This window comes from Chiloscyllium punctatum, chromosome 10 (genome assembly GCF_047496795.1).
Source record: "Chiloscyllium punctatum isolate Juve2018m chromosome 10, sChiPun1.3, whole genome shotgun sequence".
Taxonomy (NCBI): Eukaryota; Metazoa; Chordata; class Chondrichthyes; order Orectolobiformes; family Hemiscylliidae; genus Chiloscyllium; species Chiloscyllium punctatum.
In genome coordinates, this window is record NC_092748.1 from 113,895,141 (window position 1) to 113,915,912 (window position 20,772).

The 20,772-nt window shown below is 44.3% G+C and overlaps 1 protein-coding gene across 1 annotated transcript; it reads left to right on the top strand.

Moving 5' to 3' along the window:
• Nucleotides 1–1,232: 1,232 nt before the first annotated feature.
• LOC140482455 (tubulin alpha-4A chain-like) lies at nucleotides 1,233–12,937 on the top strand. Its single transcript, XM_072579961.1, has 4 exons — nucleotides 1,233–1,376; nucleotides 9,102–9,324; nucleotides 10,443–10,591; nucleotides 11,762–12,937. The coding sequence occupies exons 1-4, from the start codon at nucleotides 1,374–1,376 to the stop codon at nucleotides 12,734–12,736; spliced, it is 1,350 nt and encodes a 449-aa protein (XP_072436062.1). The 5' UTR covers nucleotides 1,233–1,373; the 3' UTR covers nucleotides 12,737–12,937.
• Nucleotides 12,938–20,772: the final 7,835 nt, after the last annotated feature.

The window sequence follows — 20,772 nt, forward strand, 5'->3', positions numbered from 1 at the left end:
GTCACACAGTGACACACATGTCCCTGATGAAGAGCTTACTCTTGAAACGTCTACACTCCTGCACCTCGGATGCTGCCTGACCGGCTGTGCTTTTCCAGCACCACACGTTTTGACATAGAGTCATAAAGCACAGAAACAGACCCTTCAGTCCAACTAGTTCATGCCGAACATAATCCCAAAGTAACTAGCCCAATCTGCCTGCTCCTGGCTCATAGCCCTCCAAACCTTTCTTATTCATGTTTCCATCCAAATGTCTTTCAAACATTGTAATTGTACCCATCCACCACTTCCTCAGGCAGTTCATTCCACATGCGAAACCCCCTCTGTGTAAAAGGATTTACCCCCATGTCTTTGTAAAATCTCTCTCTCACTCACCTTAAAAATGTGCCCTCTAGTCTTGAAATCCCCCATCCTAGGGAAAAGACAACTACAATTAACCTTATCTATACCCCTCATGACTTTATAAACTTCTATCAGGTCACCTCTCAACCTTGTACGCTACAGTGAAAAAAGTCCCAGCCTATGCAGCCTTTATAACTCAAACCTTCCATACCTGGCAACATCTTGGTAAATCTCTTCTGAATCCGCTGCAGCTTGATAATATCCTTCCTATCATCCCCACACACCCCTCCCCACATCCCTCCCTCCCTCAGCAGAAGGTGGAATTTAAGTTCTATTAACTAATCTGGAATATAAAGATAGTCCCAGTGACCATGACAACCATCCTCAATTGTTGTAAAATCCCATCTGGGTCACTAATGTTCTTGAATGAAGTAAGTCTGCCATTCTTACCCAGTCTGGCCTACAAGTGAATCCATACCAATGGTTATGTGGTTAAGTCTTAACTGCCCCCTGCAATGGTTGAGCCTGATATTTAGTTCAAAGAGCAGTTCAAGTTGGGTAATAAATGCTGACCAAGGCACAGATGTCCACGTTCCCTGAAAGAGTGAAGCTAGCTCATCTCTCTGCCCTAAATCTATTTGCATATCAGTCACAGAAAGGTTCATCTGCATAGGTAAACTAGTTTGTTAATGCACCTTTGTTGCAATTCTTTTGCATGAAGCAAAAGGCAAAGCAGGGTTACCTCCCAACCTGCCACAGTTTTGGCATTCACCTTGACGTCCCCTCGCACATTATTACTACATTTTGTAATTTGATTTAGATTTCTGTAAACCATTCCCCCATCCTGTGACGTGAACAGCTGCATAAATAGGGTCCCGGGGACAGATGTTTTCCATTATTTTCCCCATCCCCCTGCTCCCACCAACAGCCTTGTTCCCTCTTGTTCCCAGCGTGAGGTGATCAGTCCCGTGTACAGTCTCTCTTCCCGACACCAGTCAGCTCGGACAGAGACAGAGAAAGGATCTTAGAAAATGGTGAGTGGATTGAGTGAGGTAAATGTCGCCTTGACTTTTAAACTGTTGAAACTACAGAAAGTTCTTTCTCTAGTGGTGGGTTGAATTTCGTGTTTTGTGGAGGCTCAGCACTGCTCAAATAATGTGCCCTGGCTATAGGAAAGGGATCTCGTGTGATTGAAGGTGAGGGAGGAATGAGGCACAGTCTGAATTAGGGTAATATTGGAAGGACAAAGCAAATCACTTTAAATGAGACTGATCCCAGTGGGTCAATTCTCCCAAATAAATCTGCCTGAATTACTCCCAAGAGCAGAAGATGGAACTATATCAAGGAAAAGGAAAGGGTCTCTGTGTCTGGGTGAGGGCTGAATTTGCCCTCTCATTCCCCAGGACTGGGCATCCTCACTGACTGATGCCATTGTCCAACTAAGTAAATTTTCCAGGAATTAAACCCTGTCCCCTCTCCCAAACCAAATCCTATTTTTAAAAAGCATCAAGTTTTTAACGTGAGCACAATTCAGTTTGTGTGTATGGGAGTATGTAACTGTGTGTGTATATAACTGTGTGCATGTCTGTTTGTGTATAACTGTGTGTGTGTGTGTGTAACGGTGTGTGTCTAACTGCATGTCTAACTGTGTACGTTTCTGTCTGTGTGTATGTGTAGATGCATGAGCGTCTATGTATCGGCGTGTGTGTGTACATCTGTGTACTTCTTTGTGTGTGTGTGTGTGTGTCTGTCTGTCTGTCTGTCTGTGTGTCTCTGACTGTGTACCTGTGTATGTGTGTCTCTGTTTATGTGTTTGTCTATCTTTGTGTATGGGTGTGTATATGGGAGGGGTGGTGGTTGGTGTGTGTGTGTGTGTGTGTGTGTATATGTGTGTGTGTGTGTGTGTGTACAAAATGTTTTTCTCTCTCATTCTCCCGAATTCTGCAAAGAGGCCATTTCAGGTTGAGGAAGAATTTGTTTGAAGAGAAGGGAGAGCAAGAGGAAGTGAGTTGAAAGTTACTCAGACTCTGTGTTCTATTTTATAAACTTGCTAGTGGAGCCTTTTTTTTGACTGCATTAGTCTTCCTTCACTGTGATGTTGTAAGTAACTTTTAGTCATCAAATCGACCGGGCTTTGGTTCCCTATTTTATTGATCTGAACTCCACATTCCAATCGTCTGACAGCAGACAGCCATGAAATGGAAAGCTTTGTGATTTTTTTTGTTTCTGTAAAATGCATTTTTCGGCCCCTTTTCTTGGCACTGTGCCAGTCCCTCTCCTGTTTCGTGCCAGCGCTGGAATTGGCCAGTTTCTGTTTCCACTCAGCTGTGCCGTCAGCTGGGAGCTGTGGAGAACGGTCCTTGCTGGAAAGGTTTGGAGGCCATTGCCCCTTGCTGGAGGCTGAGGTCCAACCTCTGGCTCTTGTGGAGATACACAAATCGCGCTGCACATTAACAAGGAATGTCCACTCTGCCGCCTAACTCTCTTTTAAATTCAATCATGGGTGTCACCATTTATTGTCCAGAGCCAGTGGGTAAGGTGGGGGGTGAGCTGCCTTCTGCAGTCCATGTGCTATAGGTAGACTCACAATCCACTGCAATTGTGGCTCATTTATAAATCCTTTCTTCCTTTGGCCACTTTCACTTCATCTCTTTTCTTGCTCTCTCTCTCTCTCTCTTTACCAGTTTTACATGTCTGTCAACCTTTAAACCATTTGTTTCAATTGTTTACAAAGAGGCTAATATGTATCATCACCATCTTGTATGCAAAATAACTTTTGCATAAAAAGATATTGCACAACAACCTGTTGTCGATTATACCATCCCCATAGAGACTGATTACTAAAAACAAAGAAATTGTAACATCCACTTGATAGCTGAAAGAATAAGCAAGAGTTCACATTTTAATAATTTTACTGTAACAAACAGATTAAAAATACTTTTGACTAAACAATATTATTGTGGGCACCTGACACATTAAACTACGGAACAGAGCTTTCCCTTTTTACATTTAACGCAACTGGTAAACTCACCTCCTGAGGATATTTCATACATTGCTTAAGCAGTAATTCAGTCTTCCCAGAGTCAGTCTTAACTGATTCTGGGCCCCTAGATGATTCACTTCTGTCCCTTTTGTCTCCATACTGGTCATTTTTAATCCAAGTGAAGTCTTCTTCCTGGGGGAAGCCAGATTGTCTGAATGAAGTCTGATGTCACTGGATATCCTGGCTTTCCCCAGGGAGAAGGACATTGTGGCAAAGAATATAATGGCTGTACCACCCAAATGGAAAATACAGTAGTGCCTCGACTTATGAACTTAATCCGTTCCGAGACCCAGTTCGCGAACCGAAAAGTTTGCGAACTGAATCAAGTTTTCCCATTTGAATTAATGTAATTCCAATTGATCCGTTTCGCCATGTCGTACTGCTTAGCGAGATCAGATACGTGAGCACCATTCTCATGTTTAGCTACTATTTCCTTCTTCATTTCCACAGTAATACGTTTAGGCTTCTTAACACCACTATCACTACCACTTTTCACTTTCTTGGGAGCCATAATGAGGGCTAATTTAATGCAAAAAACAAGAAAAAAAGTGTAAGAATGCTTGGACGTAGCAACGAACGATGTTCACAGCGCACGCGCCAAAGACGAACTGAATGAGATCATGCAGGGCGTGAGAGCTTTTGCGTTCAAAGCGCGCGTAGCAAAGCAGAAAAATGAAACCACGTGGTCGCACATGGGCTTTTTGCGTTTGTACCTTCGTTCGTACCCTCGTTTGTGCCTTGAATTTCGTACGTACGTTCAAGCAAAATTTTACGGTCCAGTCCTGTTCGTAAACCGATTTGTTCGTGAACGGGGTCGTTCGTATGTCGAGGTGCTACAGTAATAAAATCTTGAAAAAAAAAGTAAACAGGAGTGTCAGAGGTTCTGTTCACACTGAGAGCTGGCTCTGAGGGAGTTGGATCAGTGTCAAGGACTCTCTACGTGTGACTATAGGGTGACTTGGAGACAGGATACCAGCTTCTGTGGAACTATCTTACGGGTGGAAGGATCCTGCTTGGCAGTGGAGCCTTTTGGCCCTGATGGTTTGGCTGGATAACCACTGGACTGCTTGTGGTCTGGAGGGGTCAGACATACCCAGGATCTTCTTGCCAGTGGCTGGTAAAACCGCTCATTGTGTATTTCCAAGAGTTAGGTGGTGGTTGTGAAGGACCCACTACCTTTGGAGTGTTCTGTATAGAAACATCTGAGGGGCTTGTGGAGGATTTCTCCGCCAGTAAAATGTCTCCTGACACTGGCCTGTCTCCTAATAAGGAACGGTCACCTGGAAAAAATATATAAACCAAAGTGTCAGAGGTTTTGTTCACTCTGAGAGCTGGCTCTGAGGGAGTTGGATCAGTGTCGAGAACTGACCAAAGTAAATAAGAAGTGACTTGGTGACAGGATACCAGCCTCTATGGAGTTATTTCAGCTATCTTTAAGACTCAACTCTCATCATCTTGGAAGAAAATAGACTACTTAGAGCATAACCAAATATAACATTCACCACAGCTCCCTGGGACTTTAGAGACTACGTCTAACTCCTATAAATACAGGTGCAGGGACAATTATCTCCAAGTGTGACCACCTTACATCCATTCTTGACTGGGTTTTATGTAGTCAATCAAGTCAATGTAATTGCAGTAAAACTCTTCTCCATCCTCCTCACTGCAATACCACACCTCATTTGGTTGCACACACTGCAACATCAGTTCAAAGTTTGTGAGGAGATTTGTAGCTTGGGTGCTCGTTGTTGTGGTTCTGTTCGCCGAGCTGGGAATTTGTGTTGCAGACGTTTCGTCCCCTGTCTAGGTGACATCCTCAGTGCTTGGGAGCCTCCTGTGAAGCTCTTCTGTGATCTTTCCTCCGGTACCCAAGCACTGAGGATGTCACCTAGACAGGGGACGAAACGTCTGCAACACAAATTCCCAGCTCGGCGAACAGAACCACAACAACATCAGTCAAAAGATAATGTAACTGTTAGATAGATAGAAAAGGTTTATATATGGGTAGGAAAGCTTTAGAATGATGTGGGCCAAATGCAGGGAAATGGGGTTAGTGTGGATGGACAGTTTGGTCGGCATGGGCTAGTTTGGGATTCCATGCTGTAGGACTCTATGACTTTATGACTATCACCTTTTACATTCAATGGCATTACCTTCACTGAAGCCTCCTCTGTCAACATTCTGGTGGTTACCATTGACCAGAAACTGAGCTGAACTAGCCATAGAACGTAGAACAATACAATGCAGAACAGGCCCTTCAGCCCTCAATGTTGCGTTGACCTGTGAATTATTCTCAGCTCGTCCCCCTACACTATCCCAAAATCATCCATGTGCTTAGCCATGTTAACACTGTAGCTACAAGAGTAAGTCAGAGGCTAGGAATCCTGCAGCAAGTAACTCACCTCCTGACTCCCCACAAGATGGTTGGTGTTCGCAATAATGTCATGGCTCTAGTGATCCAGAAACACAGGCTAACTGAGAGGAGTCATACTGGATTCAAAACGTTAACTGTGGTTCTCTCTCTACACTACTGCCAGACCTGCTGAGTTTCTCCAGTGTACTGTGTTTGTTTAAAACTCTGGGCACATGGGTTTGAATCCCACTACGGCAGATGGTGACATTTTAATTTAGTATGAATCTGGAACACCAGCTAGCCAAATGATGACCGTAAAACTATTGTCTATTTTCATTGTAAAAAACACTTGCTGGTTCTCTAATTTACTTCTTTAGGGAAGGAAACCTCCCGTCCTTACCCAGTCTGACTAGGTGTGCCCCACAACAATGTGATTGATCCATAACTGCCCTCTGACCAATTGCGAAGGATGATAAATGATTACCTGCACCCCACAAATTATTTTTTTAAAAATAGGAGTGTGATGGAATAATCCACTTGCCTGGATGGGTATAGCTCCAATAACATTCAAGAAGCTTGACACCATCCAGGACAAAGCAGCCACTTGACTGGCACCACATTCACAAACATCCCCTCCCTCCACCATCAATGCTCAGTATCAGCAAAGTGCACTGCAGAAATTCACCAAAGATCCTCAGACAGCACCTTCCAAACCCATGACTACTTCCATGTAGAAGGACAAGGGCAGCAGATACATGGAAACACCACCCCCTGCAAGTTCCCCTACAAATCACTCACTGTCCTGACTTGGAAATATCTCACCGTTCCTTCAGATTCATAGAGAATAGAATCATAGAGCTGTACAGCACGGAAACAGACTCTTTAGTCCAACTCATCCATGCCAACCAAATATCCTAAATTAATCTAGTCCCAGTATTTGGCCCATATCCCTCACACCCTTCCTATTCATATACCCATCCAGATGCCTTTTAAATATTGTAATTGTACCAGATTCCACCACTTCCTCTGGCAGCTCATTCCATATCCGCACCACCCTCTGCATTAAAAAGAGTTGCTCCTTAGGTCCCTTTTAAATGTTTCCCCATTCACCTTAAACCTATGCCCTCTAGTTCTGGACTCCCCCACCCCAGGGAAAAGACCTTGTCTATTTATCCTATCCATGCCCCTCATGCTTGTATAAACTTCTACAAGGTCACCCCTCAGCCTCTGATGCTCCAGGGAAAATGGCCCCAGCCTGATTAGCCTCTCCCTATAGCTCAAACCATCAAAACCTGGAAACATCCAGTAAATCTTTTCTGAACCCTTTCAAGTTTCACAACATTCTTCCTATAACAGAGACCAGAGTTGCGCACAATATTCCAAAAGTGGCCTAACCAATGTCCTGTATAGCCACAAACATGACCTCCCAACCCCTAAACTCAACGCAATGACTAATAAAGGAAAGCATACCAAACACCTCCTTCACTATCCTATCTACATGCGACTCCAATTTCAAGAACTATGAACTTGTCCTCCAAGGTCTCGTTGTTCAGCAGCACTCCCCAGACACACATAAGTAGCCATGCAGATCTCTAAGGGGTCCTTTTCTCTTCCTAGTCACCCTTTTGTCCTTAATGTATTTATAAGTGTATAAGGCCTGCCCTGATTTGCCTTTCTAAAATACAGCACCTCACATTTATCTAAATTAAACACCATCTGCCACTCCTTCGCCCATTGGCCCATCTGATCAAGATCCTGTTGTAATCTGAGGTAATCTTCTTTACGCTGTCCACTACACCTCCAATTTTGGTGTCATCTGCAAACTTACTAACTATACCTATTATGTTCACATCCAAATCATTTATATAAATGACAAAAAGTAGAGGACCCAGCATCGACCCTTGAGGCACTCCACTGGTCACAGGCCTCCAGTCTGAAAACCATCCCTCCACCACCACTCTGTGCCTTCTACCTTCGAGCCAGTTCTGTATCCAAATGGCTAGTTCTCCCTGTATTTCATTTGATCTAACCTTGCTAATCAGTCTCCCATGAGGAACCTTGTTGAACACCTTACTGAAGTCCATATGGATCACATCTACCACTCTGCCCTCATCAATCCTCTTTGTTACTTCCTCAAAAAACTCAATCAAGATAGTGAGAAATGATTTCCCATGCACAAAGCCATGTTGATTATCCCTAATCAGTGCTTGCATTTCCAAAAACATGTAAATCCTGACTCTCAGGATTCCCTCCAACAACTTGCCCAACACTGATGTCTATAGTTCCCTGGTTTTCCTTACCACCTTTCTTAAATAGTGGCACCATGGTTAAACCTCCAGTCTTCCGGCACCTCACCCCTGGCTATCGATGATGCAAATAGCTCAGCAAGGGGCCAGCAATCACTTCCCTAGCTTCCCACAGAGTTCTAGGGTACACCTGATCAGATCCCAGGGATTTATCCACTGTAATGCATTTTAAGACATACAGCACCTCCTCCTCTGTAATATGGACATTTTTCAAGATGTCGCTATTTATTTCCCATGTTCTCAATTGTCCATGTCCTTCTCTACAGTAAACACTGATGCAAAATATTTCTTTCATATCTCCCCTGAGGTTCCACACAGGCTGCCTTTCTGATCTTTAAGGGACTCTATTCTCTCCCTAGTTACCCTTTTGTCCTTAATGTATTTATAAAAACTGTTTGGATTCTCCTTAACTCTATTTGTCAAAGCTATCTCATGTCCCCTTTTTGGACTCCTGGTTCCCTCTTAAGTATAGTCCTACTGCCTTTATACTCTTCTAAGGATTCACTCTATCTATCCTGTCTATACCTGGCATATGCTTCCTTCTTTTTCTTAATCAAAACCTGAATTTCTCTAGTCATCCAGCAGTTCCTACACCTGCCAGACTTTCCTTTCACACTAACAGGAATATACTCTCTCTGGACTCTCGCTATCTCATTTTTGAAGGTTTCCCATTTTCCAGCCATCCCCTTACCTGTCTACTTTTGAAAATTCTTGCCTAATACCATCAAAATTGGCCTTCATCCAATTTACAACTTCAACTTGTAGATCCGGTCTATCCTTTTCCATCACTTTTTAAAAATCTAATAGAATTATGGTCGTTGGCCCCAAAGTGTTCCCCCACTGACACCTTAGTCACATACCCTGCCTTATTTCCCAAGAGTAGGTCAGATATTGCATCTTCTCTAGTCAATACATCAAATTCGTCTCCATATAAACTTTTAAAATAACGGCAGTCCTAGTCTGTTTGGAATGTTGTGTCAAAATCCTGGAATTTCCTCCCTAAGGTTATTGTGGGCCTATCCCAAGTTTCACTAATTGTTCATCATGTTTCTTGCAGCGTGAATGTATCTCCATCCATATTGGCCAGGCTGGTGTCCAGATGGGCAATGCCTGCTGGGAGCTGTACTGTTTGGAGCATGGCATTCAGCCTGATGGGCACAGACCTGATGTGAAAAACGCAAGCGAGGCTGATGACTCCTTTGACACCTTCTTCTGTGAGACACAAACTGGGAAACATGTCCCCCGGGCAATCTTTCTGGACCTGGAGCCAACTGTGATCGGTAATGGGAAGCAGGGCTCATGCCCGAAACGTCGATTCTCCTGCTCCTTGGATGCTGCCTGACCTGCTGCGCTTTTCCAGCAACACATTTTCAGCTCTGATCTCCAGCAGCTGCAGTCCTCACTTTCTCCCAATGGGAAGCATTGACCTATACAACACTTGACTGGAGGTTATACCCGTGCTTTGCTGTGATCTGGAAGGTGGTGCCTACTAGGGAATTAGGAGCAGATTCAGTAAGGAACTTCCATTGGGAAAATTGAATAACAAAGGGATGAAGGTTTGCAGGGTTATGAGCAAAACTGAGGGACGAATTAGGATTTTTCTTTCAAACAGTCAGCAGAGAAATAACACCCCTATTATTCCAACACTCGCTGCAAGATTCCTGAATCTTCACCAGAAATATTCCTTCTCTGAAATTCTGCTCATGTTTGACTCACAAACACATCCGAGGAGCAGTAAATGGATATCTTCCTCTACAAAGCAGAAAGGAAGATTGGCATAAACAGCCATCAAAGGCTTGATCCATGTCCACAATTAATCCCAAACAGTGGTCAGTACACCCTTTGCACTGAGGTTAAACATCAAACAGTTGAAACTGGCTCAAAACGAAAGGGATGTGGTTGGAGATGGAAATTAATTTGATCCATTTTAAATTCTTCCCCCACCCGGGTGCAAATAAAATGAAGTAAAATGCAGCAAAATTGCTGTAATGCAATGTGGAATGAAACAGCACAGGGGAGGCCATTCAGCCTCTCTGGTCTGTGCAGCCTCTTTGAAAGATTTCTCCAATTAGTTCCACTCCCAGCACATTGCCATATCCTGACGATAAACCATCCTTTTGAAATTAAAAGTTGAATTGAGTCTGTTTTCTTCAAGCCGCTATTTCCAGATCACAACATCTCCCTGCACACAATTATTCCTCTCATCTTATCTTCATACTCTCTCTGCTTACTGACTGGCTTCCTAGTGGAAATGGTTTCACCTGATTTTGAATGCCTCTGTTAAATCTCTCCTTAACTTCCTTTGCCCTGAGGGGAACAGACTCAGCTTCTTCACTCTCTCCACCTGAGCGCACAGATGCAGCGGCCATTGTAACTTGTTGCATTGCTCCTGTTCTAGATGAGGTCCGGACTGGTCCCTACCGTCAGCTGTTCCACCCTGAGCAGCTCATCACCGGGAAGGAAGATGCTGCCAACAACTACGCCCGTGGGCACTACACCATTGGCAAGGAGCTGATCGACCCAGTCTTAGCTAGACTTAACAAGTTGGTAAGGATGTCAATATTTAAAACTCAGCTTGTCACATCATTTAGAGTCACAGTCATAGAGATGTACAGCACAGAAACAGACCCTTTGGTCCAACTTGTCCATGCCGACCAATCTAATCCCACTTGCCAGCACCTGGCCCATATCCCTCTAAACCCTTCCTATTCATATACCCATCCAAATGCCTTTTAAATGTTGTAATTGTACCAGCCTCCACCGCATCCTCTGGCAGCTCATTCTATATATGTACCACCCTCTGCGTGCAAACGTTGCCCCTTAGGTCTCTTTTATATCTTTCCCCTCCCACCGTAAATCTATGCCGTCTAGTTCTGGATTCCCCCACTCCAGAGAAGAGACTGTGTCTATTTACCCTATCCACGCCCCTCATGATTCTATAAACCTCTATAAGGTCACCACACGGCCTCCGACGCTCCAGGGAAAACAGCCCCAGCCGATTCAACCTCTCCCTATAGCTCAAATCCTCCAACCCTGCTGCTTTGATCCAATGCTTTTAGCTTTGGGTCAAAAGCATTGGGTCAAAAGTTTAAAAAAACAAAGAACATGCTGACTGGGAGACAGCAAGGACTGCAGATGCTGGAGGCCAGAGTCAATAGATGTGGAGCTGGAAAAGCACAGCAGGTCAGACAGCATCCGAGCATCAAGAGAGTCGGGACGCAGGATTTCGGACTGAAACGTTGACGTTCCTGCTCCTTCAATGCTGTCTAATCTGCTTTTCCAGCCTCATACCTATTGACCTAAAGCTGCAAATGCTAGAAATCAAATCAAAATCAGAAATTGCTGGAAAAGCTCAGTATGTCTGGGAGCATCTGTGGAGAGAAAGCAGAGTTAACATTTTGGGTCCAGTAAACCTTCTTCAGAACGTTCTGACGCCGCCAGACCTACTGAGCTTCTCCAGCAATTTATGATGTTGTTTTGAAAAGGTTTCTGACCCTTCAAAAACACATCCCTTCATGGAACCGAAAATCAAAAACTCTTTTATCTCTTCTTCAGAATCGAAAATCTCACTGACAATATATTATACTCTGTTAACACAACAAGCATTCCTGTTGGACAAGTCACTGAATTAATGTCCAAAACTGAACAGCTGGATAATGTAACATTTGTTCTATTTGGAAAACTACATTTCTCTATCTTTCTCATTTCCTCACTCAGGCTGACCAATGCACAGGGCTTCAAGGTTTCCTGGTCTTCCATAGTTTTGGTGGAGGCACTGGCTCAGGATTCACCTCTCTGCTGATGGAACGTCTCTCGGTCGACTATGGCAAGAAGTCCAAGCTGGAGTTTTCCGTCTACCCGGCTCCCAGGATCTCCACCGCTGTGGTGGAACCCTACAACTCCATCCTGACCACTCACACCACACTGGAACACACTGATTGTTCCTTCATGGTGGACAACGAGGCCATCTATGACATCTGCCACAAAAACCTGGACATTGAGCGTCCAGGCTACGTCAACCTGAACCGTCTGATTGGGCAAATTGTGTCATCAATCACAGCTTCTCTCCGTTTTGATGGGGCCCTCAATGTTGACCTGACAGAATTCCAAACTAACTTGGTGCCATACCCTCGGATCCATTTCCCTCTTGCTACCTATGCCCCAGTCATCTCAGCTGAGAAAGCTTACCATGAGCAGCTGTCGGTGACCGAGATCACCAGTGCCTGCTTTGAGCCAGCAAACCAGATGGTCAAGTGTGACCCTCGCCACGGCAAGTACATGGCTTGCTGCCTGCTCTACCGTGGTGATGTGGTGCCAAAAGACGTCAATGTTGCCATTGCCACCATTAAGACCAGACGTTCCATCCAGTTTGTGGACTGGTGCCCAACTGGCTTCAAGGTTGGCATCAACTACCAGCCCCCTACAGTGGTGCCTGGTGGGGACTTGGCCAAAGTGCAGCGAGCCGTGTGTATGCTGAGCAACACCACGGCCATCGCTGAAGCCTGGGCTCGACTCAATCACAAGTTTGATCTGATGTACGCCAAGCGCGCCTTTGTGCATTGGTACGTGGGTGAGGGGATGGAGGAAGGGGAGTTCTCGGAGGCCCGTGAAGACCTCGCTGCTTTGGAGAAAGATTACGAAGAGGTTGGTGCAGAGAGCACAGCTGATGATGAGGAAAATGATGAATTCTGAATTCCAATCCGCTCAGGGGCAAATCTTTTCACCTTTGTGTGACACAATTAAATCTGTTCTTTTCTGAACAATAGCATTCTGAATTTCATTGGCGTCCGCTATTTGAGAAATGGACCTTTTAAACACTCTGGGCTTTTAGATTCGAGTTGATTATCTGTTTTTACCTAATCAAAATAAAGGTTGCAAGATGATTTGGAGAAATCTTTGACTCCTCTAATTATGAAGTGGGATGTTGCAGTGGACTTGGGTTTTTATTGGTGTTCTTGCTGTCATCCTGTAGCCACAGTTTATAACAATGAAGCAACCAGAAGTACTGTATTCAAAACAAGAATTGGTCCTTGGTAATTATAAACCCACGCAGGGATTTCAACAAAACAGCAGTTATCATGAAACATGTAGTTACCAAGAAATGTTCTGTTAAAAAAAAGTTCCTCTCTCCTTTCATTGACCTCTTTAAAAGAAGACATCAGCTACCCACAAGTCTTCAAACTCAGGCCTACAAAATCTAATAAATGTGAAGCTTTCATAACAGATACCTTATTAGCAAATAAATATTAGAGTGAAAAACGTGATTGTCTCTTAAGAAATCCTAACCCTAATCTACCTCCATCAGCTCTTCCAAGTTTTTTAGCAAAGGCCCATTAATTAGTTTCTCAAACTCAGTTGTGACTCATTAAACCTCGATTCTTCAAAAGGTGAAAGGAGCAGAATCTTTCAATCTTGCTGGAGATTTCTGCAATGCTTGAGGGGTGGAAGGTTACCTAGTTAGCTGGCGGTGTGGAGTAACTGGAGCAGCCAAGGCAGAGCAAACAACCGTAAGGGAAAGGAGCCAAATTAGTCCATTTGGCCCATCAAGTTTGCTCCACCATTCGATCATGGCTGATATGTTCTCCTGTCTTCTCCCTGTGAAGCAGACCCAAGGAGCTAAGGGGCCAACTCCTGTTCCTAGTTTTGATGATGTACACACCTCAAGGTTTTGGCCTATCAGAGATATCCATGATCTACCAACCAATAGCAGGGTGCACAATAGATTAGATTACTTACAGTGTGGAAACAGGCCCTTCGGTCCAACAAGTCCACACCAACCTGCCGAAACGCAACCCACCCAGACCCATTCCCTTACATTTACTCCTTCACCTAACACTACGGGCAATTTAGTGTGGCCAATTCACCTGACCTGCACATCTTTGGACTGTGGGAGGAAACCGGAGCACCCGGAGGAAACCCACGCAGACACGGGAAGAATGAGCAAACTCCACACAGAGAGTCACCTGAGGCAGGAATTGAACCCGGGTCTCAGGCGCTGTGAGGCAGCAGTGCTAACCACTGTGCCACTGTGCTGCCCATAAATATCAGGGTCATTGACCACTGCTACAGAGGGTCCCGGGAGAAAGGGGAACAGTGGCTGCCCTGGAACCCAGGTAAACATGGGATATCCTGAGGTAGCAGACCCTGTGAGGGTATTGCTAGGGTTTGGGGATCGGGGGTAGTATTACATTTATGACAGTGTGGAGGATGGGGGGGGTTTGGATACTGAGAGGCAAAACTGGGTCAGGGTAGCCTTCAGTTAGGTGGCACTCCTTCCTCACACACCAGCAATCCACAAGGTTAAACCCACAGGGTGACACATTGGGCACAGGCCCTTCCAACTGACCAGAGACTTTGAGCACAGTGTCATAATGGGGGTACTGAGCGAGTGCTGCACTGTTGGTTTAAGGTGGCAGAAGTGGTTACTCCAGATGCTGGAGATCAGAGTCAAGGTTAGAATGGTGCTGGAAAAGCACTGCAGGTCAGGCAACATCCAAAGAGTAGGAAAATTGACATTTCAGGCAAAAGCCCTTCATCACTATTTTCCTGCTCCTCGGATGCTGCTTGACTTGCTGTACTTTTCCAGCACCACTCTAATATTGGTTTAAGGTCTCAACTGAAAGATGCCACCTCCAATGGCCTATCCACCCTCTTCAACAGATGCAGGGAAGTTATACCTGGATTCCTGACCAATATTGATATCTCCAATTGCTCACTATTTTATTAATTGTCTTATTGACTATCCAATCACCCATCATTTGTGGAGTTTGGGCTAAAATCAGATTAGCCATGATGTTATTGAATGACAGAGCATGCTCAGAGGGCTGAGTGGCCTTCTCTTGTTCCTCAATCATATGCTCATGCTACAGAAACTTTATTACAGTTTTCATGTTTAGTTTTATTTGTGGACTTGGAGTCAGAGAGATGTACAGCACGGAAACAAACCCTTCGGTCCAACTCGTCCATGCTGACTAGATATCCTAAATTAACCTAGTCTCATTTGTCAGCATCCAGTCTGTATCCCTGTGAACCCTTATTATTCTTTTTAAATGTTGTAATTGTACCAGCCTCCACCACTTCCTCTGGCACCTCATTCCATACACGCACCACCCTCTGCATGAAAAGGTTGCCCCTTAGGTCCCTTTTATATCTTTCCCCACTCACCCTAAACCTATTCCCTCTAGTTCTGAACTCCCCCACCCCAGGGAAAACACCCTTGTCTAGTCACACTATCCATGTCGCACATGATTTAGAAATCTCTATAAGGTCACCCCTCAGCCTCTGACGCTCCAGGGAAAGCAGCTCCAGCCTATTCAGCCTCTCCCTATAGCTCAAATCTTCAACCCTGGCAACATCCTTGTAAATCTTTTCTAACACTTTTAAGTTTCACAGCATACTTCCTATAGGAGGGAGACCAGAATTGCATACAATTTTCCAACAGTGGCCTAACCAATTTTCTGTACATTTGCAACATGACCTCCCAACTCCTGTACTCAATACTCTGACCAATAAAGGAAAGCATACCAAACGCCTTCTTCACTATCCTATCTACCTGCGACTCCACTTTCAAAGAGCTATGAAATTGTCCTCCAATGTCTCTTTGTTCAGCAACATTTCCCAGGACCTTACCATTAAGTGTATAAGTCCTGCCCTGATTTGCCTTTCCCAAATGCAGCACTTCACACTTTTCTAAATTGAACTCCATCTGCCAACTCTTGGCCCATTGGCCCATCTGTTCAGGATCCCGTTGTACTCTGAGGTAACCTTCTTTGCTGTCCACTACACCTCTAATTTTGGCATCATCTACACACTTACTAACCATAGCTCTTATGTTCACGCCAAAATCGTTTATATAAGTGATGAAAAGCAGTGTACCCAGCACCGTTCCTTGTGACACTCCATTGTTCACAGGCCTCCAGTCTGAAAAAAAGCCCTCCAGCACCATTCTCTGTCTCCTACCTTTGAGCCAGTTCTGTATCCAAGTGGCTAGTTCTCCCTGTATTCCATGTGATTTAACCTTGTTAACCACTGTACCATGATTTGGAGATGCCGGTGTTGGACTGGGGTGTACAAAGTTAAAAATCACACAACATCAGGTTATAGTCCAACAGGTTTAATTGGATGCACTAGCTTTCGGAGCAACGCTCCTTCATCAGTGTACCATGAGGAACCTTGTCGAACACCTTACTGAAGTCCATATAGATCACATCTACTGCTCTGCCCTCATCAATCCTCTTTGTTACTTCTTCAAAAAACTCAAATTAAGCTTGTAAGACATGATTTCCCACACACAAGCCATGTAGACTATTCCTATCAGTCTTTGCCTTTCCAAATACATGTAAATCCTGTCCCTCAGGATTTCCTCCAAAAACTTGCTCACCACTGATGTCAGTCTCACCGGTCTATAGCTCCCTGGTTTTTCCTTACCACCTTTCTTAAATAGTGGCACCACATTAGCCAACCTTCAGATAGGAATGTTCCCTCTCAGTCAGGGAACACTTCAGAGGTCAGGGACATTCAGACTTCGATCTTTGGGTAAGCATCCTTCAAGGCTGCCTTCAAGATACACACCAACACAGACTCGCCAAGCAGAAACTGAGAGCCAAGTTCTGTACCCATGAGGATGGTCTCAATCATGACCTTGGGTTCATGTTTCGCTATATGTGATCCCACCACACTGGTCTGTACCTGTAAAATATTCTTTCCTGTCTTGTTTTAATTCCACCGCCTTGATAAATTGCTATGATATCTTTACTTTCATTAGTTTGTACAGTTTTGGATTGTTGTTACTTTGGTTAGACCCTCGGCATGTGACTCGCCTACCTATCATGTTATTCCAGTCAATTGGTTTGTCTCCAGCACTCCCTCATTTAATCAGATGATAGGTCATCCCTTCACTTGTTACTCAGCTGGTGACACTTTACTCACACCACCTGATGCTCTTGATCACCTGCAGAGACCTATTATTCAGCCTGGCGACACTCCACTCACATTATTGTGTGATTTTTTGATCCTCTGTCCCCTCTGCCTATAAATTCTGTGCCTGTGGGCTTTGCTCTCACTTCACCTGACGAAGATGTATGGACTGAAGGGTCTGTTTCCATGCTGTACATCTCTATGACTCTAAATCCTGTTGAACTGTAATCTGGTGTCATCTGACTTCTCTGTATTTCACCACATTTGGTCTCTTCCATACCCTCTCCACAGTAAACATTGATACAAAATACTCATTTAGTGTCTCCCCATCTCCTGTAGCTCCACACAAAGGCTGCCTTGCTGATCTTTAAGGGGTCCTATTCTCTCCCTAGTTACCCTTTTGTCCTTAATGTATTTGTAAAAACCCTTTGGATTCTCCTTAATTCTATTTGCCAAAGCTATCTCATGTCCCCCTTTTGCCTTCCTGATTTCCCTCTTAAGTATACACCTACTTTCTTTATAATCTAAGGATTTACTTGATCTCTGCTGTCTATACCTGACATATGCTTTCTTTTTTTTGACCAAACCCTCAATTTCTTTCGTCATCCAGCATTCCCTACACCTACCAGCCTTCCCCTTCACCCTAACATGAACAGGCTGTTTATGGATTCTTGTTATCTCATTTCTGAAGACTTCCCATTTTCCAGCCGCCCCTTTACCTGCAAATGTTTGTCCCCCCCCCCCCCCGATCAACTTTTGAAAGTTCTTAGGAGAAAGTGAGGACTGCAGATGCTGGAGATTAGAGACAAGATTAGAGTAGTGCTGGAAAAGTACAGCAGGTCAGGCAGCAGCCGAGGAGCAGGAAAATCAATGTTTCAGGCAAAGGTCCTTCATCAGGAATGATCCCTGTCGACTTTCCTGCTCCTCAGCTGGTGCCTGACCTGCTGTGCATTTCCAGCACCACTGTAATCTTGAAAGTTCTTGCCTAATACCCTCAAAATTAGCCTTCCTCCAATTTAGAACTTCAACTTTTAGATCCTGTCTATCCTTTTCCATCACTATTTTAAAACAAACAGAATTGTGATCACTGGCCCCAAAGTGCTCCACCATTGACATCGCAGTCACCTGCCCTGCCTTATTTCCCAAGAGTAGGTCAGGTTTTGCGCCTTATACTGGATTAGTGGTGCTGGAAGAGCACAGCAGTTCAGGCAGCATCCAATGAGCAGCGAAATCGACGTTTCAGGCAAAAGCCTTTTGCCCGAAACATCGATTTCGCTGCTCATTGGATGCTGCCTGAACTGCTGTGCTCTTCCAGCACCACTAATCCAGTATTTGCTTTCCAGCATCTGCAGTTATTGTTTTTACCAGGTTTTGCGCCTTCTCTAGTGGTACATCAACGTACTGAATCAGAAGCGTTTCTTATACACACTTAACAAATTCCTTTCCATCTAAACCCTAAACACTATGTCAGTCCCAGTCTATGTTTGGAAAGTTAAAATCCCCTACCATAACCACCCTATTATTCTTACAGGTAACTGAGATCTCCTTACAGATTTATTTCTCAATTTCCCTCTGACTGTTGGTGATGCGGTATCACAAACCAGCTGTCCAGCCAACTGAGCTAAAAGGTCAATGACAAAACACACTGGAGTTCTTTTCGTTTTTAAACAAGGCTTTTGTTGGGTAGCACATGGTTCCAGGTAATTGAGTGATTTGGTTGCATGAACTCCCTCCAGGGAAAGCCACTGATTGCTCCTATGACTGAGATTCTGACAGTCGGGATACAGTTTCTGTTTTGCTTGTTGTTTGGAATGGTTGGTAACCAACCTGCTGAAGGAAAGGAGCTTCCCAGCTCAGCTTTCCTGTTTCTGGATGCACCCAGGTGGTGAGTCCTGTGCAGAAATGTAATCATTCTCTCAAAAAGCTCCAAAGCAAACTTCAGTAACAGGTTTCCTCGGGAGGCTGTGTTTGTAAAGATTCTAAAACCAACTGTCAATGTTTGGTGTCACTCACCTCAACATACCAACGATCATCTGAGTATTCCATACCGTATCATTTCTGTCTTCAAAGAAATGAGACTTATTGGCCTGAAGTGTTTCCTTCAATCATGGAGAGAAATTCATTCCTTTACTACTGTATGCTTATTTAGAAGAGAAAAAAAAATGTACATTTTCCCCGTTGCTTTCTGCGATATTCAATTCAACTGATTATCCACTGAAGATTCAGAAATGATTACTCTTGTTAATAAATCAGTAGTCCTGTGCTTAATAAAGAAACCTGGTTAACGTCAAAAAATGGTGAAAGTGAGGACTGCAGATGCTGGCGATTAGAGTCAAGATTAGAGTGGTGCTGGAAAAGCGCAGCATGTCAGGCAGCATCCGAGGAGCAGGAAAATCGACGTTTCGGGCCGGAGCCCTTCATCAGGAATTCACGATTCCTGATGGAGGGCTTTTGCCTGACACGTCGATTTACCTGCTCCTCGGATGCTGCCTGACTTTGCTGTGCTTTTCCAGCACCATTCTAATAATGCCCAAAGATGCACACTTAGGGCATTGGCTATGAAACAACATCAGCATTTGCAGGATGAGGATATCACTGGTCACGTCAGCATTTTTCACCCATCCCTAGTTGCCCAGAGGGCAGTTAAGAGTCAACCCCATTGCTGTGGGTCTGAAATCATGTGTAGGCCAGATCAGGTTAAGGATGGAGTTTCCTTCCCTAAAAGGACATGAGTGAATCAGATGGATTTTTCTGACAAGCAGCAATAGATTCATGGTTATCATTTAGACCATTAATTCCAGATTTCCATGGAATTCACATTCCACCATCTGCCACAGCAGGATTTGAAGCCCAGGCCCTATATCATCACCGTCACGGTACTGTTATTCTAGAAACTCAGGTAATTCCACGAAGGCTTCACCTCCCCCGAATTGTACAGAACGTCCAGGGATGTGTACGCCAGGTGGATTAGCCATAATAGATGCAGGGTTACAGAGATAGGGCTGGGAAGGCTGGGATACTCGGAGGCTGAGTATCTAGAGTTAGGTCACTAACCTATCATGTCGGAGAGGGTTATATGACCTCTTGCTGCTGTTTGAGAGTGCGTGGAAGTATTAATACACGTGGGCAAATCCTGACTCAGAGCTGAATGGCCTCCTTTCTGTAGCCTTTCCTTCAAGTGAAAAAAAAGAACATAGTATTAGCCAAGTGTTGAGATCTTTTTTTGGGACCAGGGGAACTGAGTGGAGAGTGTAAAACATGTAAAATGTAGATACTGCAGACCCTCTTTACAGATTAGAGACTGGAGTGCACTGGCACATGGTACAATTAGAGCAGAAGTGTAGATATGTCAAGGTTAATTGAAGAAAGAGGGAGGAGAGAACTATGGTGGGTGAGGAAGTAGAAATGAAAGTAGATTATAAACACTAGCCTGGCCTGTTTGAGAGCATTATCTACCATTCAGTAACTGCAATATGAATAATCAGAACTACAGCAGTGATACATTTCCACTCCTGGATTAATCCTGTGTACATTACAAACACAAACAAGGAACAAGCGAGGCCATTCAGCCCTTTGCTCAGATTAGCGGTCTCAAACATTTTTTCTTGCCTACCTCAATATTTCACTCCCTTGTTCTCCCTGAAGAATAAAAAGCTCCTTTCCTGCCAAATGTAGCAGAAGCAAAATTTAAACCCTCTTGGCTAAAGGTTCATTTGTTTTAAAACGGCACATCCAGATCTTTAAAAAAAAAGTCTTAAATTCACGCACAGGCTGGATGAGCCATATAAATCCTACCCAAATTGGCAATAAAG